General features: G+C 38.9%; 1 protein-coding gene across 1 annotated transcript in view; it reads left to right on the top strand.

Moving 5' to 3' along the window:
- LOC127447263 (mitogen-activated protein kinase kinase kinase 12-like) overlaps nt 1-15,558 on the top strand; it is a 58,403-nt gene extending 42,845 nt beyond the window's left edge. The window contains exons 8-14 of the mRNA XM_051709032.1: nt 1,012-1,121; nt 1,788-1,904; nt 3,295-3,414; nt 6,158-6,812; nt 8,469-8,536; nt 13,170-13,455; nt 13,824-15,558. Of these exons, the coding sequence (XP_051564992.1) occupies nt 1,012-1,121; nt 1,788-1,904; nt 3,295-3,414; nt 6,158-6,812; nt 8,469-8,536; nt 13,170-13,455; nt 13,824-13,940 (1,473 nt within the window). The 3' untranslated portion in view covers nt 13,941-15,558. The remainder of the gene's footprint in view (nt 1-1,011; nt 1,122-1,787; nt 1,905-3,294; nt 3,415-6,157; nt 6,813-8,468; nt 8,537-13,169; nt 13,456-13,823) is intronic.
- Nucleotides 15,559-17,807: the final 2,249 nt, after the last annotated feature.

Raw genomic sequence — 17,807 nt, 5'->3', positions numbered from 1 at the left:
TGTACGTATCATGGCAGTTTCCTGATAAAATGAACACTAAAGGTACTACAACAACAATTACTTTTTTCACTTTCACACAAATCATGAGTAAAATGGCTGTTTGTAAATACTTACTTTTCTGCCAGTTATTCACACAATACTATCTTATAACAGCTTTACTATAGTGCATGACTAAGGTGATACATTTTAATGTTTGCATTACATAACCAACGACATATAAATAATTTGCATGGTAGCCTAACTGATAGAGGAGCATTGCACTTGCGATGCAAAGGACCAGGGTACATGTTCTGAACAGCAGATGAATCGACACGTGAGCCGAAAGTATCACAGAAGCACCATAAAATAACGTGGTTGCTTCAGCAGTTTAGTTTTTCATCTCACATTTGCTTTTTTCTGACACTATCGGTTAGGTTTTGGTGTAGAGTTTAGGGTTGGAAGGTAGGTTTTGTTTATTTAAAACTCATAAGGAAATTAACATTAAAACATCAGGTTTTTTTCATCTCAAATGTGCTTTTTCTCAAACCTCATCTGTTTGGGAAAAAAATTAACTTGCTTTTAGCACCACACAGTGGACATTTCACTTTGGAACTGCCACAATAGGTGTAATGAACCGCGTGATTTCATTTTGCAAAAATGTGATACATATTTGATACATAAAAAGGGAATCTTAATGATACTTTCCAGACTGCTTTACAGCTAAAGTTCAAAAACTGACAAAGTGATCACAATCCAAATATTGGATATGAAATTACAATTCATGTATTAAAGGGATAGTTCACCCAAAAATGAAAATTATGTCATCATTTACTTACCTTCAAATTGTTCCAAACCCATATGACTTTCTGTCTTTTGTTGAACACACACTCAAAAAAATAAATAAATGTTAGCCTCAGTCACCATTCTCTTTCATTGTATGGAAAAAAAAAATGCAATGAACATGATTGGTGACTGAGGCTAACATTGATTTAACAGTAATCCATCAGTAAAAACCTGTCTCTGTGCACGCAGGCGGAGTGGCGTGAGGAGGTGAAACAGCACTTTGAAAAGATTAAGTCTGAGGGCACTTGTCTTCACCGTCTGGATGAAGAGCTGATTAACCGCCGGCGAGAGGAACTAAGGTCAGCAACAATAACATCGACATAAACATTCCCCTCTGGAAAAATCTTTCAGTAGGATCATTAGTATAGCAGAGTTATTGAGATTTGACTTCCAGTTTAATTTGCAATCTTGAGCTGTAATTACAAAATCGCTTAATACCAAAATCAATGAAGTTATAAATTAATGTTCACAAACAGTGGCTTCATCTGAAAATGCATACTGTTAGAGTATGTATGTACGGTATATTTGTATGTCTTTTGATGAAGAAGGCATTTCTCATCCATTAAAAAAGTACGTTCTTTAGGTATGCAGTTGAGCAAAATGATTACAGTCCCAGACAAACTTCATCTGGGAAGGTGGGCATTGGGCCTTATTCAAGAAATGTGTTGGTATATTGTTAGGAAAACCTTTCTTACGCAAATTGGCCCCATTGTAATTAAAGGGACAATTAACATATGAATGGATTCATGTACATTTTTTTGTGAATTCTTTTTCATGCTCGTGTTTCATGAATAAGGCCCATTGTTCTGTGACCGAATATATGACGTAATAACAACAACCATGAAAATATTTACTGAGTTGTCATTTCATTATGTGAAAGAATGAAAAAACAATTAGAGGAGTGAATATTCTGTTGGCTGATATCATCCTGTGTGATGATGACATCATATGACTAATTTGAACAGGCATGCTCTGGACATCAGAGAACACTATGAGAGGAAGCTGGAGAGAGCTAATAATCTGTACATGGAGCTCAATGCAGTCATGCTACAGCTGGAGCTCAAAGAGAAAGAGCTGCTCAGGTAACACACACCCACACACAATGTGAAGACTCAAAGGCCAGTGGAAGTAGAATTTTTAAAACCATTCTTCCCTGGATTCGAACTCCCAACTTTTAGAACTGTGGTTCAGACCTTTAACCATTTTCTCTCTGCCATTTTCTGAAGACTTAGGATAAGGAAGCTTTCAACCACTATGTGGCACTGTCTCCAAACTGCTCAGATACCTTCAGGACATGATGTCAAAAACGCGTACCAATTTTCTTTTAATCCAAAATGCGATTTGAAAAGATACATCACTTTATGTTAAAATATGGCCGATGTTGATGAAATGCCACTGTAAAATTGGTATAGTCGAAATCCTCATTAACTAAGGAATCCATAGACACAAACTTCATGATTTTATTACAAACTGTTCAAATGTTATGGGGCAAAAATTCTTGACCAATAGGTGGCACTGTTGCCAAACTTGGCATGTACAATCAGGTCATGGTCCTTATGAAGCATACCACGTTTTGTTTCATAAACCAAAGCATTCCATAGATACAGCCTCACTTCCTGTTTTGCATCAACATTGTTAGCTTTGCATTGGCATAACTTCTTAATGATATCGAGAATTGAAATTCTGTTTGGTCAGTTCTGTGTGGCTCGGACTGATCATCTGATCATCTGTGCCAATTTTAAGGAAAACTGGACCAATGGCGGCCACTGTAATGGGCGAATTTCTTTTTTCTTTTTTTTTTTTCTCACCTTTTCTCCCCAATTTGGAATGCCCAATTTCCAATGTGCTCTAAGTCCTCGTAGTGGCGGAGGACGAATATCAGTTGCCTCTGCGTCTGAGACCTTCAATCCGTTCAACTTATCACGTGGCTTGTTGAGCACGTTACCGCGGAGACGTAGTGCATGTGGAGGCCCACGCTATTCTCCGCGGCATCCACACACAACTCACCACGCACCCCACCGAGAGCGAGAACCACACATTATAGCGACCATGAGGAGGTTACTCCATGTGACTCTACCCTCCCTAGCCAATTTGGTTGCTTAGGAGACCTGGCTGGATTCACTCAGCACGCCCTGGATTTGAACTCGTGACTCTAGGGGTGGTAGTCAGTGTCTTTACTCGCTGAGCTACCCAGGCCCCCATGGGCAAAGTTTTAATGTAAGGGACAATCACCATGAGGAGACTAATCAGATGAAAAATGAAGTTTCTAGGCCAAATAGTTCAAAAGTTATATGCAAAAGAAAAGTTATTTTTTGAACTCTTGGTGGCATTATAGAGTTGGTCCTAGACACGCCAAACTTTGTCAAGGGGCTGTTCATACCCACCCTTATCAGTGTGCCAAATTTAATCATTTTAATAACAAGAAAACATTATACTAATGGGACGTTACTACCCTGTGTATTCTGTATTTAGGAGGGAGCAGTGTCTGGATAAGAAATATCCGGGTCTCTTCAAACATCACCCCTCAACTACAGTGGACAAACTTATCAAAAAAAGAAGCATCCCTCAGAAACTGCCCTCTCATGGCAAGAGGTATAGACTCAGTGTTGCTTGAGAATTTCCTTTTCAAATGATCTGAGATGATGGACTATCAATCGCATCCATGTCCAGAAATCCAAGAACAAGTTATAAAATATCCATATATTTAGATTAAGGCTCTGTTTAGTGTTTAGTGCTTAGAAAATTCTCAAAACATGGATTCTAAATGTATACAATGCATCGATTAGCAAAATAAATAAATAAATATAAATTAATAAAATGAAATAAATTATATAATTTTAAAGTGGCATAATTTTACATTACAGTTACATTTTGCACATATAACATAATAACATGAATAGCAATAAAATGTATGGATGCGCCGATACATTTTTGGGAAATACGATACCAATTTTAACCAAAAACTATATCCGGTACCAATATTTTGCCACTTACCTTATTTTGTCATCAGTCTTGCTTAGGAATTATACTTTAAAAATGTACAAAGTAAGCCCTGTTCACACCGTCAGCGACATCCCACAAGTTGAGAAAATGTAAACTTTATGCAAATGATGAGCGACATTTGGAAGCGACTACCAATGAGAGTGAAGACAGCAGAGCTCATGTCATCCGTCTCCTGGCAGACTGGAGACATGTACAGGCAAGACAGAGGAGAAGTTTCAGCGTCGTGAGGGATTTTTACTTGTCTGTGACCACATGAAAGGATATAATAAAACGATGCGTGGAAAAGCCCGTCAAAAACTGTCTGCATTCTGAGTGAGTTTGATTCATTCATTCATGATAGATTGATCGTCTTGATTTATTTTGATAGATTTGTCTTGTGACTGAACACTGCTGCATGTTTTATAAAACACTCTACACTGCAGAATGTACAATTTTAGAGATAAGAGAACTGATTCCTTGTCAAATTGTAATGATATCTTAATTTTATTGGTATTAGGTCTTATCTGTGATCATATTTTCAAAAGCTATGGCCAGACGTGCAGTCCTCCAATAATGTTACAGCGACAAACATTAGGAACGGCCACTAGCTACACAAATCGCAGAGCCTAGCGACACCAAGCTACAAAGTCACTGGTGGTGTGTACGGGGTTGACCCATGTATCGGTTTTGCCGATAGTTTGCTAATAGTTTATTTTTCTCTGTGGGATGGGTTGGAGAATTCATTTCAAAATAAGAGTTCTTGGCGTATTTCAGTCTTGTTTATGGTTTAAAGTTCAGCATCATGCACCAAATCTAAAACAAATTAAGTTTTTTTTTTTTTTTTTATTGGGACCTTGGTTGCACAATATACTGCATCTTAGATTTTATTCAGTTTGGACTCTTATTGCCTCTATGCCTGTACCCGTTACACTAAGGAAAGACTAAGAACATTTTCTTAGAAAGAAAACACATTCAATAAATGAATATTAAAAACTAATCGGCCGATTAATTGGTTATTGGCTTTCTCCACCACCTTAGATATCGTTATCCGCAAACTTCAATACCGGTCGACCTCTTGTACAAAGAGGTACAACAGCTATTTTATTGTTTTGACAATAAATAATTTTCTGCGAACATGGATATAATTTGTTGAACACATGACAGGCCAAAATTTAAAGAAAGCCACAGTGAAAGATGAATACAAGATAAAAAGATTTGTAAAAATAGTTATGGGGGAAAAGGTTATTTTGCAATTTTAAAACATTTTTGCACTTCTGTTTTTGCAGTTCTAAACAACAGAATTCATATTATGCACATTCGGCTTTCCTTTTTTGGATTTCACTTATTTTGGTGGGTGTTTCTTTATATTACACATTATATTAAATTAAAGGTGCACTCAGCTATTTTTTTCCTCATTAAAAAAGTTGTAATCCTTAAGAGATGAATTGCAATTTTGAAACATGAATATAAAATAATTTCCGCTCACACGAGATGAGGACTTTAGTCATATCAGTAACCTTATAAAAGCTGTTTTATACTACATGGAGTGGGTCCCCTCATGGGGATGACTAGGCAAATACTACTCACTTAATCTTAGTAACCACTCTGTTACTGGAAACTTTTAATCAAGGATTAAACTAATCAGGGCTGACTGTGAATAGTTATTTCTAAAAAGGCATCAGTAACTGAAAATGATTGTGTTTGAATGATGCTGCATCCACACCGCTAGGTGTCACTGTCCAAGATGACATGCATAAAAAATTACTTAGTGCACCTTTAAACCATTGGTGTTTCATATCATCATTTTCATGCTTATGTCTGATATGCCAATGGTTTTAATTTGGCCAATCAGTGCATTCCTTATAAAAATAAAATTTCAAGGCTATGTTTAAAGAATTGTGTGCCAAGGTCGGACCATTCATTGGGCCAGTCACATCAAGCTATCGCATACCCATAACATGTACACAAATGGTTTAAACACGTTATAGTTTTGCGAATAAACAGTTTCCATCACCATAATGTGCATTTTGACTTTTGACTAATTTTGCGCATTTGATTTTGACGAAACTCTAGAAAATCCACCTCTGCCTAGTGCATAAACTGAAGTGAATTTTAAGAGTTTATGCGCATATCGAGCATTTCCGTTCAGAGTTTTAGATTTCTTAAGCGCAAATTTAACATTTGCAAAAAAATAGTTGGATGGAAACCCAGCAAATGTGTTCCACAAAATAAAAACATAAAACCGCTTAAATATGGATTGACATCATGCACACTGACACTATAATGTAAAGTGCGACTAATCAGGAAAAAAACTAATGTAACTAATGATGTCATTATAATCTTCTGTATCCAGGCCTGACCTCCTGAGGTCAGAGATCATTCTGCCTAAGATGGACACTGGTGTGCTGCAGGTGACCGTCCCACCGTGTGCGAACCGAGGCCCCACTTCGCCTAGTCGTGCCCGCAGGGTTAAAACTCGCCACCGGAGGAGCGGACGAGGAAGCAGCGGGGATCTGTCTGGACCTAAACACCCATCAGCCCCTGCCAGCCAAGAGAGAGAGTCCACCCTGTCCAACACAACGACTCCCGCTCCGCCTCTCGCAGAAACGGGGTCTGAGGGCGCGATGAGGGAGGGCCAGCTGGAGCCGCCCCCACTCAAACTCTCATCCTCCAGCCCAGATTTGCTGTGCTCCGCCCGTCGGGTAGAAGATGGAGTCAGCGCCAGCACAACTGAAGCTCTGGGAGGAGAAACCAGCGGCGTGACTGGAGCGGGGGCGGGGCTAGATGAGACTCCGCCCAAAAGTGACACAGCAAGCGAAGATGCGGCGTCACTGCCGTTCTCCAGCAGCCCAGACTCGCCCTGCTGTGCTAGAGGTGGGCCTGTGGGCCGAACTCATGTGGAGGAGAGGGAAGAGGGCACCGGGGCGGTCCGACTACCCAGGGGATCCAGTGGAAGTCACCTGACTCCATCAGCCATACTGTATCGCGCTGCTATCACTCGCAAACAGGTGCTTTATTTCATCTACTTTATAATTGAGGTATAATGTCTTTTTGGTGTATTTTATGCATAGATTTTATGTTATGAGTGGGGTTCAGAAGGCTGAGAAAACTTTGAAAATGTGGGATTCAAACTATAATTTAAACCTGGAAATAAGCATAAAAGATTTAGGATTTTGAACAAGGAAACATTTTATGGAAACAATTATGTTGAAAATGAATAGGAAATATTTAAGATTCTGCACCAATCTTTCTTTGTCTAAACAAATGTAAGAAAATTTGTGACTGACTATGTTAACTGATTTCTTTGATTTTGTAATACTTTTTGGAATATTCTCAAATCATGCTGGATAACATTGTCATCAGGTTTTGCGCCAGCTCGAGTGCGCACTGTCATTAAAATACCAAATACTTAGACATTCATTCATGTAAATTTTTCACTCAATATTTTTTTGTTTTGTTTTGTAAAATAAACGTTGATATAATATCATTTGTAATAATAAAAAAATAATAAAAAAATGGCATTAAATTAGAAAAATGTGGTTTCAGATGTTTGGACTGCACTGTATTTGGACACTTTCACTCACGAGTTAACTTAATCCTGGCTGACTGTGAATGGAGAATTTCTACAATGACATCTGAAACTGAAAACTACTGAGTTTAAATGATGATGCAAGTCCAAGATCCATCCATATTCTATAGCCGCTTGTCCTATGTAGGGTCGTGGGTAGTGCTGGAGCCTATCCCAGCTGTCTCGGGCCGAAGGCAGGGAAACACCCTGGACAGATGGCCAGTCCATCACAGGGCTAAAACACACAAACATATACAAATTTGCATTAACTCTCACACCTATGGGTAATTTACAGTCTCCAATTCACATAACCTGCATGTTTTTGGACTGTGGGGGAAACCGGAGCACCCAGAGGAAACCCATTCAAACACAGGGAGAACATGCAAACTCCACACAGAAATGCCCTGGGTGAACTTTCTTGCTGTGAGACGACAGTGCTACCCACTGAGCCACCTAAGTGCCACCCTAGAATATGAATAACCAGTACATCCATTGAGAGACAGATTGCATTCAATCATCTTAAGTTTAGAGGTTTTTGGTCCAGTAATTAATCAGGATTTAGTAGAAGGAAATTACAGACCATCTGGTGTACTGTTTTAAACAAACACGTCTGCGCCTCCCTATGCACATAAATGCGGGACAGAGGCAACTGTTATAAAGCTGAAAATAATATTTATCATAAAATGTTCATCATGGACTACTGGGCAAACAAATCAAAGTCAGTTTTATTGTAATTTTTGCACTTTGCAGAGCAAGGAACAAAGCAATATGAGGTTCCTTCAGGAAACTACAGTGCAACAAATATATATCCAAGTAGATTTATGGCACAAAGTGAGTTGTATGGTACAACAAGACAGTGGATATAGATATATGCGTTAGCGTAAAGTTACAGTACGTCGTCTTATTAACAGGCCCCAGTGCATATACATCTCTTAGATGGATAAAACGAAAAAAGGATGCTCTAGGTTTAAATGGTTTCCTCTTTTGTTTTCATATGTCAAAATGACAAACAACATTTTAAAGGTTCTTTTATTTTCTTTTTAATTGAATTCGGTAGCTATGACACAATGACAGAAGATGTGTTGTATTCTTGTAGCGGCGAGGCGTTTCTTCAGAGGAAGAGGAGGGTGAGGTGGACAGCGAGGTGGAGTTACCAAGACGACGGTAAGAATATAAATACTTTTTCTTTATAAACTAAGCTAGTTGAGAATTTGTGTATGTGTGTAAAGGTGTACGTCCAAATTCATAAAATAAATAAATAAATAAATATTCTGGCTTTTTTCTTGAAAATTGCTTGAAGTGGCTATCTACTCATGCTTTTCAGCAGTGTTTACTGCAAACTGACAGCAGGAAAATACATTTTTGGGCAGGAAACCTACTGCATGCGTACAGGGCGAGTGACGTAAATTTCGTCATCAGCAAGGTACGTGATGTACGCGTGTTTTTCTAACCGTGCTTACTCCGTACACATAGTCTGCTCCTGCGCCTTGAATTGTTTTCACTAACTGGGTCCACGAGGTGGCAACACTCACCGTTGGGGCCGTTGCTTTCACGAAGTAGTGCAAGAAGATGATGTACATGCCAGTGAACAACGTGGCTGTCTCATACAAGAAGGTTTTAATCTGTGTTCATCACAATAGTAATTTAAGCTACATGGCTAACCTGCTCTGGAGTAGATTTTTTTTTTTTTTTTTTTATGTAAACAGATTGCAGCAGATACTGAACCAATCAGCTGTGAGGAAAGTGTTATCTCTGATGCAATAATGTCACTCCCCCTGTATCTTTCGCTCCACAGAGAAATATAAACTGTATATTTAATGAATTAAGATTTATATATTAAGATTTAATATATTAGGCCTATGTATTAAAGTTTCTGTAAGCGATTTTAGCGTTTCACGCCCCCTCATTCCAAAACCCCACTCTCCAAAGATAATTTTGAGACAAAAACTGAGCAAAAAAGCAGCATTGTTCCTGTAGCTGTCAAGTTGAACAGTGGCACAATAGCGCCCTCAACTGACAAATATTATGAATCATACTCTCAGTGATCTGCTTCAAATTAGAATGAGCAAAATGATTGACAGGTGAAAAGCATCAATGTCCGTGGTCACAAAGTCTACAGCTGTCACAGAGACCGGTGAGATATCTCAGGACACTTATTTCATTAATATCTTTAAGGGAGTAGGAACATTTTTGCATACTTTTCCATGAAAAAAATCACTTTCAGCCCCTTTAAGAAATTATTATTACTACATTAATAACTGTACCTGTATGCAGTGCCTGATGCTGAGAGCCTCTGGAAAAAATACTGTTTGCAGAAGTGTTCGTAAGGTGATTCTCAACTAAGGCTTGAGCTGTATCAGAGCAAGATACACTTGATCAATACAACAGTTTCTATATGATCTGAGATATTTGTGGTAAAAACCCTCACACTCCCCCTCTCTCTCACACACACACACTCCCACACTCATGGACACTCATTATACACGTAACGCACAGACTTAGGCCCAAACATACTCGTGAGAGTAAAACAGAGTCGTCATGTCAGCGCATGGGGATGAAAAAAGTTGTTAAGGTTTATAATGGGAATATGCCGATTTTGAAGCAATGTTACTTCTGACGAGAGCTGCAACAAAAAAGGTAATCCCAGAAGCGATCGCTCTCATTTTCTGAGTTTCTCTCTTTCGATCCCTCAAATGCAAACTCTCACTCACACATGCAGAAACGCACTAACTTGTTACTCCAGTAAGTCCTCGAGTAAAGCAGCACAAGCCTCCATTGCTAGTTCTAACGTGACGTTTTCGAATTAGCAACGAATGCTCCGACTGTATTACAGCAAGACGCTGAATATGTGGCGGAAGAAAGTAGTTCCACTCACAAGAGCGTTTTAGGGCCGAAAACCAGAAAATGTCTTGCGATAAAACCCTGAACGATGTCTTAAGGTGTGGTAATCACGGTATAAGCAGAATAATTGACTCCGGCCCTTTGAATTGTTTAAAAATAATGCACACCCGAGGTGCAACGGTCACTCCGCTGCGCGTCATGACCACATTACCACCTCGGGTGTGCATTATTTTTCAACAATTCAACAATTCAATATGTTATTCCTTACATATTAGGCTTTTAATTAAAATTAATATAAATCTTTTACTTTTTAAATTAAAATACTGATTTTGTAAACTTTTCAATTTAATAAGACTGTGTGTTCTTATTGTGAACTTATATAAAATTAATTACAGATTAGATTCAGTTATTTTTTCCAGAAGTCACCTCAAACTTCCACGAGCAGCAGCAGTGTTTCTTCTTATTGTGTAATTGTTTAAAGTCTTCATATATTGATAATGGTCTCTTGATCTTCAGCTGAGAAGTAAATCATGCTGAATTTCTCTCTAGAAGTAATTCGCCCTGACTCTCTTAAAGCTTAACGCAATGGCTGTTCTTTGCAAATATCTCGTTCAAACTCTGAGTTGACAGAGAAGATTTATAGCGAGCGTCTTGAGATCGCTGAACCCAGTATAACCCGGTTTGGCACTATCTGGTTTTGTCAACCTGAAACTTATTATGAAACTCTGAGTTTGTTCACCTGAGCGTCCAGGAGACATAGGTAAAACAACAAGATTGGATGTGCAAGTCAAGACCACGTGTTTAAGGAGGACAGTAGATTCCTGTATTTGTATAATTTGAGTCTGAAAGACTATAAAGACATCGTTATGGGTCTAAACTCCTGAAGAGAAAAAGTACAGTATTGCATAGCAGTCGTAGCAGGCACACATCGACTATATGTGTCAAATGGAGAATACTTTGAAAGGCTAGAGTATTTGACTGTTTGCATAAGCTAGTATATGTGTAAAAACCATGTAAAAAAGTATACTTTGGGCTTTACAGATAAATTGCATGTTACATTAGGTAAAAGTATTCACATAATGGGACACTGTATGCACATTTGTTTGCGAAGGGTTTGTCTTTGGTCACAAATTATTTTGTTACCAAAGATTTGCCATAGATGTTTTGGACTCTCTTGGCAAACATTTACAGTCAACCAAGACTTGCAACAGATCTATTGGCTAGTAGTAGCAAACATTTACAGTCACCAAATATTTGCCATTAATCTATTAACTAGTAGTGACAAACATTTATAGTTACCAAAGATTTGCCATAGATATTTTGTCCAGTAGTGGCAAACAGTTATAGTTACCAAAGATTTGCCTTTGACCTTTTGGCGAGTAGTGGCAAGCATTTGCAGTTACCAAACATTTTCCATTGATCTTTTGGTGAGTAGTGAAAAAAGTTTAGTTAACAACATTTTTCCATTGATCTTTTGGATAGTAGTGGCAAACATTTACACTTACTAAAGATTTGCCAATGATCTTTCTTTGTGAGTAGTGGCAAACATGTACAGTTAACAAAGATTTTCCATTGATCTTTTGGTGAGTAGTGGCAAACATGTACAGTTAACAAAGATTTTCCATTGATCTTTCTTTGTGAGTAGTGGCAAACATGTACAGTTAACAAAGATTTTCCATTGATCTTTTGGTGAGTAGTGGCAAACATTTACACTTACCAAAGAATTGCTTTTGATCTTTTGTTGTGAGTAGTGGCAAACATTTACAGTTAACAAAGGTTTTCCATTAATCATTTGGTGAGTATTGGCAAACATTTACAGTTAACAAAGATTTTCCATTGATCTTTTGGCAAATATTGGCAAACATTTACAGTTCCCAAAGATTTGCCTTTGATCTTTTGTTGTGAGTAGTGGCAAACATTTACACTTAACAAAGGTTTTACATTGATCTTTTTGCTAGTGGTGGCAAACATATACAGTTACCAAAGATTTGCCACTGATCTTTTGGCGAGTATTTTTACAGTTAATAGAGTTTTGCCATAGTTTTTTTGGACAGTACTGGCAAACATTTACAGTTAACAAAGATTTGCCATTGATCTTTTGGAGAGTAGTGGCAAACATTTACAGTTAAAGAGTTTCCATTGATATTTTGGCGAGTAGTGGCATACATTTACAGTTACCAAAGATTTGCCATTGATCTTTTGGCTAGTAGTGGCATACATTTACTGTTATCAAAAATTGTCCATTGATGTTTTGGCGAGTAGTGGCAAACATTTACAGTTACCAAAGATTTGCCATTGATCTTTTGGCTAGTAGTGGCATACATTTACTGTCATCAAAAATTGTCCATTGATGTTTTGGCGAGTACTGACAAACATGTACAGTTATCAAAGATTTGCCATAGTTCATTTGGACAGTAGTGGTAAACATTTACTGTCACAAAATTTTTTCATTGATCTTTTGGCGAGTAGTGGCAAACATTTACAGTTAAAATAGATTTGCTGTAGTTCTTTTGGACAGTAGTGGCAAACATTTATTGTCACCAAACATTTTCATTGATCTTTTGGCAAGTAGTGGCAAAAATTTAGTTACCAATGATTTGCCATAGATTTATTAGATAGTAGTAGCAAACATTTATAGTTAACAATGATTTTCTGTACTACTTTTGGACAGAAGTGTCAAACATTTTCAGTCACCAAAGATTTTCCATAGAGCCTTTGGCCAGTAGTGGCAAACATTTATAGTTACCAAAGATAAATATGCAAACCTTTAGTGCCATAGATATTTTGGGCAGTAGTTGCAAACTTTTCCAAAGGTTTTCTGTATGTTCATCAACTGCCACTAAAGACTGGCAATGAGAGTATTCTAATTGGAGTATGTTTTTAGCATTTTAGTCATTTTAATTTTAATCATGTCCTCATTGAATTACTTATGTGTTCTTTAATGTGCAATTTACAGACGGCCGACCAGTATAACTAAGTGCCAATCAGTATCCACGTTCAGTTCTGAGAACCTGTCCGTTTCAGAGGGAGAGGAGGGGCATACAACAGATCACTCCCACAGTGGCACACCAGACGTGGTCAGTACTAACACAGATGAGCGGTTGGATGACCGCAGCGATGACCTCATCTCTCAAGGCTCTGAGATTCCTGCTGATATCACAGACCCCACTCTGTCTGAAAGAGAGACTGCGGCCCTCGAAGCTGAGAGAGCTAACTTTGACCTTGAACAAAATATCCTGGAGGTACGCAACATGCTTACACCCCTGCCAAAAAAGACCAGCTTAACCAGCATGCAATTCCCATGCTGGTCTTGGCTGGTTTATGCTGGTGAAGCTGGTTGACCTTAATGGTCTATCTGATGAAGCTGGTTAGGCTAGTTTAAAAGCCTGGTGGGGACACCAGCATCCTGTGCTGGGGGACCAGCACCCAAAACACAATATAAGCTGGTGACCAGCAATGCTGATCTTCTCAGCAGGGACATACAACATACAATTTGACCCCATGTTCCTCGCATGAGTTTCACCTGCCTATGTTAGTTTAGTCTACCACTGTATGTTACAATGCAAACATATAATGTCCACAAGTTTGATCCTACTTTCTCTGTTCACAGACTCGTGCGCTGTGTGAGGATTCAGACTGTGATAGTGTTGAACTCGACCAATCAGGAAGCGGAGAGCTGAGCCGTCCCCCAAGTGCAGGAGGCTGGGGCCAGGGCCCTCAAAACTGAAACACACACACACACATATGCAACGCATTCAAATAAACTTGTGCAGTGGAGCACAAACACAGACATTATACCAGCACACACACCCTTTTACTTTGAGTTGCACAGAAGCTAAAGTGATACAAACACACACCCACACACATCATTATTGGCCCCAAGGGGCTGAGAAACACAATATTGGTGCAAAATCAGTGATTCAAAAAGAAAAATGATTAGCCACTTTAAGAACAAATACTTTAACACTGGTCAAAATAATGTAGTAAAGATTGTAAACTGCCTCATGACCAGGACATAAAGCCACGGAAAAAATATAATAAAACAAGTCATACAGAAAGATTAAAATGAAGAAAAAAATGTGGATATCAGGAACTATGTGAAAAGATCTATCCAATAAAAAACTTCAGGGCATTCCCGATAAGCAGCAATGATGAAGTATGTTCACCTGTAGAGCAAATATACTCCATGGTTCCATAAAAGGGTTGGATCATCTCCATTAATGTGCACAAGGCTTGTGGTTAGAAGTTAGATTCAGAGTAAAGTGTGTAAATCTACTCTCTGAAGACACATTTAAACTGTCACTGCAATATAGAGTGCTGGATGAAACTCAAATCAAAGAAAATAGTGATTTTTTGTATTCACCAAAAATGTTCCCCAATAATCTGTTCAGACATGAATGGAGTGTGTGGCACTCGGATTTAACTGACTTCACATGTACAGATGCTTCCTTTCCAGAGCACCTACAAGGTGCATATACAAATGTGATTCTATTATGAATATAAAGGCCTGAGTTTATGTAAATATATATTTAGTAAGCTAAATCTAAGAAATATATATATATATATATATATATATATATATATATATATATATATGTTAACGTAATTCAACAAAAACACCAAAATAAAAACTCTCACATTTATATTGTTCTCTTGTGCTTGTGCCACCCTACTATGGCAGCTCCAATAGATTTGGGTATATGGGCAGGTGTGTATATATACAGTTCTATATCATATAGTTGTTTGCCTTTGCTAGTGCAGGAACATGTAACCCTTGAATGCAACAAACAAATATACAAAAACACAGACTGAAGACACATATAAATGTACATGATTTCTGATATCCGTTAAACTGTCTGCTCTCCACTGACCTCTCGAATTATCTTTTGATACGTATGCTTTCATAGGGACATGCAATATGTACATTTGAACTAATCTGTTAAAAAAAGCACTTTTATTTTCTGAACTATCTGTAAAAACAAAGAAAAAACACAAACAAAAATAAAAAATAATGTATATGAATTTTAGCTTGCAAGATGTAGGCCTGAGAAGTGTAAACTCTTAAAGAACAAATGCATGATATATACATTTGTATGTATTTTAATTTTTAAATCAATTGTTTTTATACATGTAAAGAAATGTTTGCACTTTTTTTTTTTTTTTTTTTTACCTTTTTATGTGTAATAATGTTGTGTGCTTATAGACACTTTACAGTAGAATGTTTATATACGGACATTATCACCTTCTCATGTTACACTGGAAATGTTGTATTTATCATAATGATGATGGCTTCATCAGAATATGTATGTATGTATATTAAGACTTTTAATAAGGAAATACTTTGAACCACATCACCTTTTTTTTTTTTTATAAAAAAAAATATTTTATATACTGTAAATGAATGTTCCCTTTCAAGTTGGTCACTTCAACGCTGCATCAGTTGCTGACACGATGGGAAGCTCTGCCCAGGAGTGACAATCTCTGAAGACCTTTATAATCATGCCAATTTATTGGCAGATAGCGCTTGACACTCCGCCCCCAATGCGTGAATCATCGTGAGCATATAGGTGGAGCACAGCACCATTTCATCAGAATTTTCTCCTTCAGGGTTGTGGTATTGTCTCTTGTATTCTGAAGACCCGAATATTTGTTTCTTCGTTGAAACTGCACACTTTCACAGCGAGTGGATTATTTTCTTCTACCTGTTGTGCTCTGAAGTCGAGATTTCGCTTCACCATTGATACTGCACATTGTAAGCGTGTGGATTAATTTCCGTTTCATTGCTGTGCTTCGACAGACAGATGAGCCTCGCTTTGCCGTTGATATTGCACAGCTTTAACGAGTGGATTATGACCTCCGAGTTTCGCTGCCGGTGTCATTCTTTCCATAGCTGCACGAGTAGCTTATAATGATTAAACAAAAAACACTCCTGGCTAAATTTGTCAGGAATTCACTGAGGACCTCGATGACAAACTTGCTGCACCAGCTTCTCCTCTGGTGCAAGAGGCATCTCCTGTCAATACGTGCAATGCATGTCCCTGGTCACCTGATCAGCAATGCAGATTGCTCTAGCGTCAGTGTGTAATACTAGGATGGAAAATCCATACACAGATGGTGAACCTGTTTGCCTCCCTGGAGACAATGCATTGTCACCTCTGGTACTCCATGGCTCAGGCTCCACTTGGCTTTGATGCTGTAGCTCACAAGTGGCTAGCAAAATGCAAACATGCATTCCCTCCCATTCATTTGCTTTACCAAGTGTTGTGAAAAGTCCAGGAAGACGGGGAAACCATGCTGTTGGTTGTGCCGAGTGGCCCAGCCGCCCTTGGTTTCTGGAGCTGGTGGAGCTGTTGGATGCCCTCGTGGAGGATTCCACTGAGGAGGGACCTGCTCTCGCAAGTGAGAGGCACAATCTGGCATCCACATCCAGAACTGTGGAAGCTTCATGTCTGGCCCCAGCATACTATGTGGCAGCTATATGCCTTGAAGTGGCGAGTTTTCACTGAATGTTGTTCCTCTACCAGTAAGTACCCAGCACATTGCTCTCTGCAGCCAATACTTCACTTCCTACTGGAGTATTTGGATGCAGGACTGACTACATCCCTGCTTAAAGTGTGTCGCTGCTACAGTGACTGGACATGACCCCCTAGGCGGTTTGTCAGTGGGCAAACACCCCTTGGTTGCTATGTTTTTGCGAGGTGCGAGATGGTTCACAATGAACATGGCACAGAAGCTGCACATGCTCTGCCTTGTGAGGGTACATCGCATGTTCCTTGACCATACAAGTCAAATAAGGCTGATGGATCAGTTCTTTGTTTGCTTTGGAGGCCGCTCAAAAGGTTTGGTCATCTCCGAGCAAAGACTGTCCCACTGGGTTGTCGATGCCATTGCGCTCCCTGTAGGCTACTGGCATTACATCAGCTCGACAGTCATGGACTGTTCGGTGTCTTCCTCACCACAGTGTGAATGGATGTAGTTTGCAGTGCTCCACCGTCCAGCTTGGCTAGTGTCACTGTTGCTTCTCTACCTTGGAGGTTTTTATCCTTCCCTTTCCTATTTGACAATATTAAGGGGAGTTTCTATCAATGCCTTTAACTACACAACTGGCTAGTAGGCATTGCTAGTGCATGCTAGGCGGGATGTTATTCGATGTTATTCGAAGTGACCGACTTGAAAGGAATGTTACGATTATGGCTATAACCCTGGTTCCCTGAAAGGAGGGAATGAGACGCTGCGTATGGTGGTCGCACTACTGATTCTCGCTGTTAAGGGTTTGAGAGATCTCTTCCCTTCAGTTGGAAATCCTAATGAAATAGCGCCATGCTACACCTATATGCTCGTGATGATGCGCATTGGGGGTGGAGCGTCAAACGTTATCTGCCAATACAGTTATTGTAAAGGGCTTCAGAAATTGTTGCTCCTGGGCAGAGCTTCCCATAGCTTCAGCAAATGACCCAGGGCCTCTTTCCCTCCTTTCAAGGAACCAGGGTTATAGTTGTAACCATAACATTGTCCTGGATCATTTGAGTTGTATATCCAGGCAAGTATGAAGTGGTGTCAGAAGGTTGTATAAATGTAAAAAAAAAAAAAAAAG

This window comes from Myxocyprinus asiaticus, chromosome 10 (genome assembly GCF_019703515.2).
Source record: "Myxocyprinus asiaticus isolate MX2 ecotype Aquarium Trade chromosome 10, UBuf_Myxa_2, whole genome shotgun sequence".
NCBI classification, from domain to species: Eukaryota; Metazoa; Chordata; class Actinopteri; order Cypriniformes; family Catostomidae; genus Myxocyprinus; species Myxocyprinus asiaticus.
This window is presented reverse-complemented; position numbering and strand designations above follow the sequence as displayed.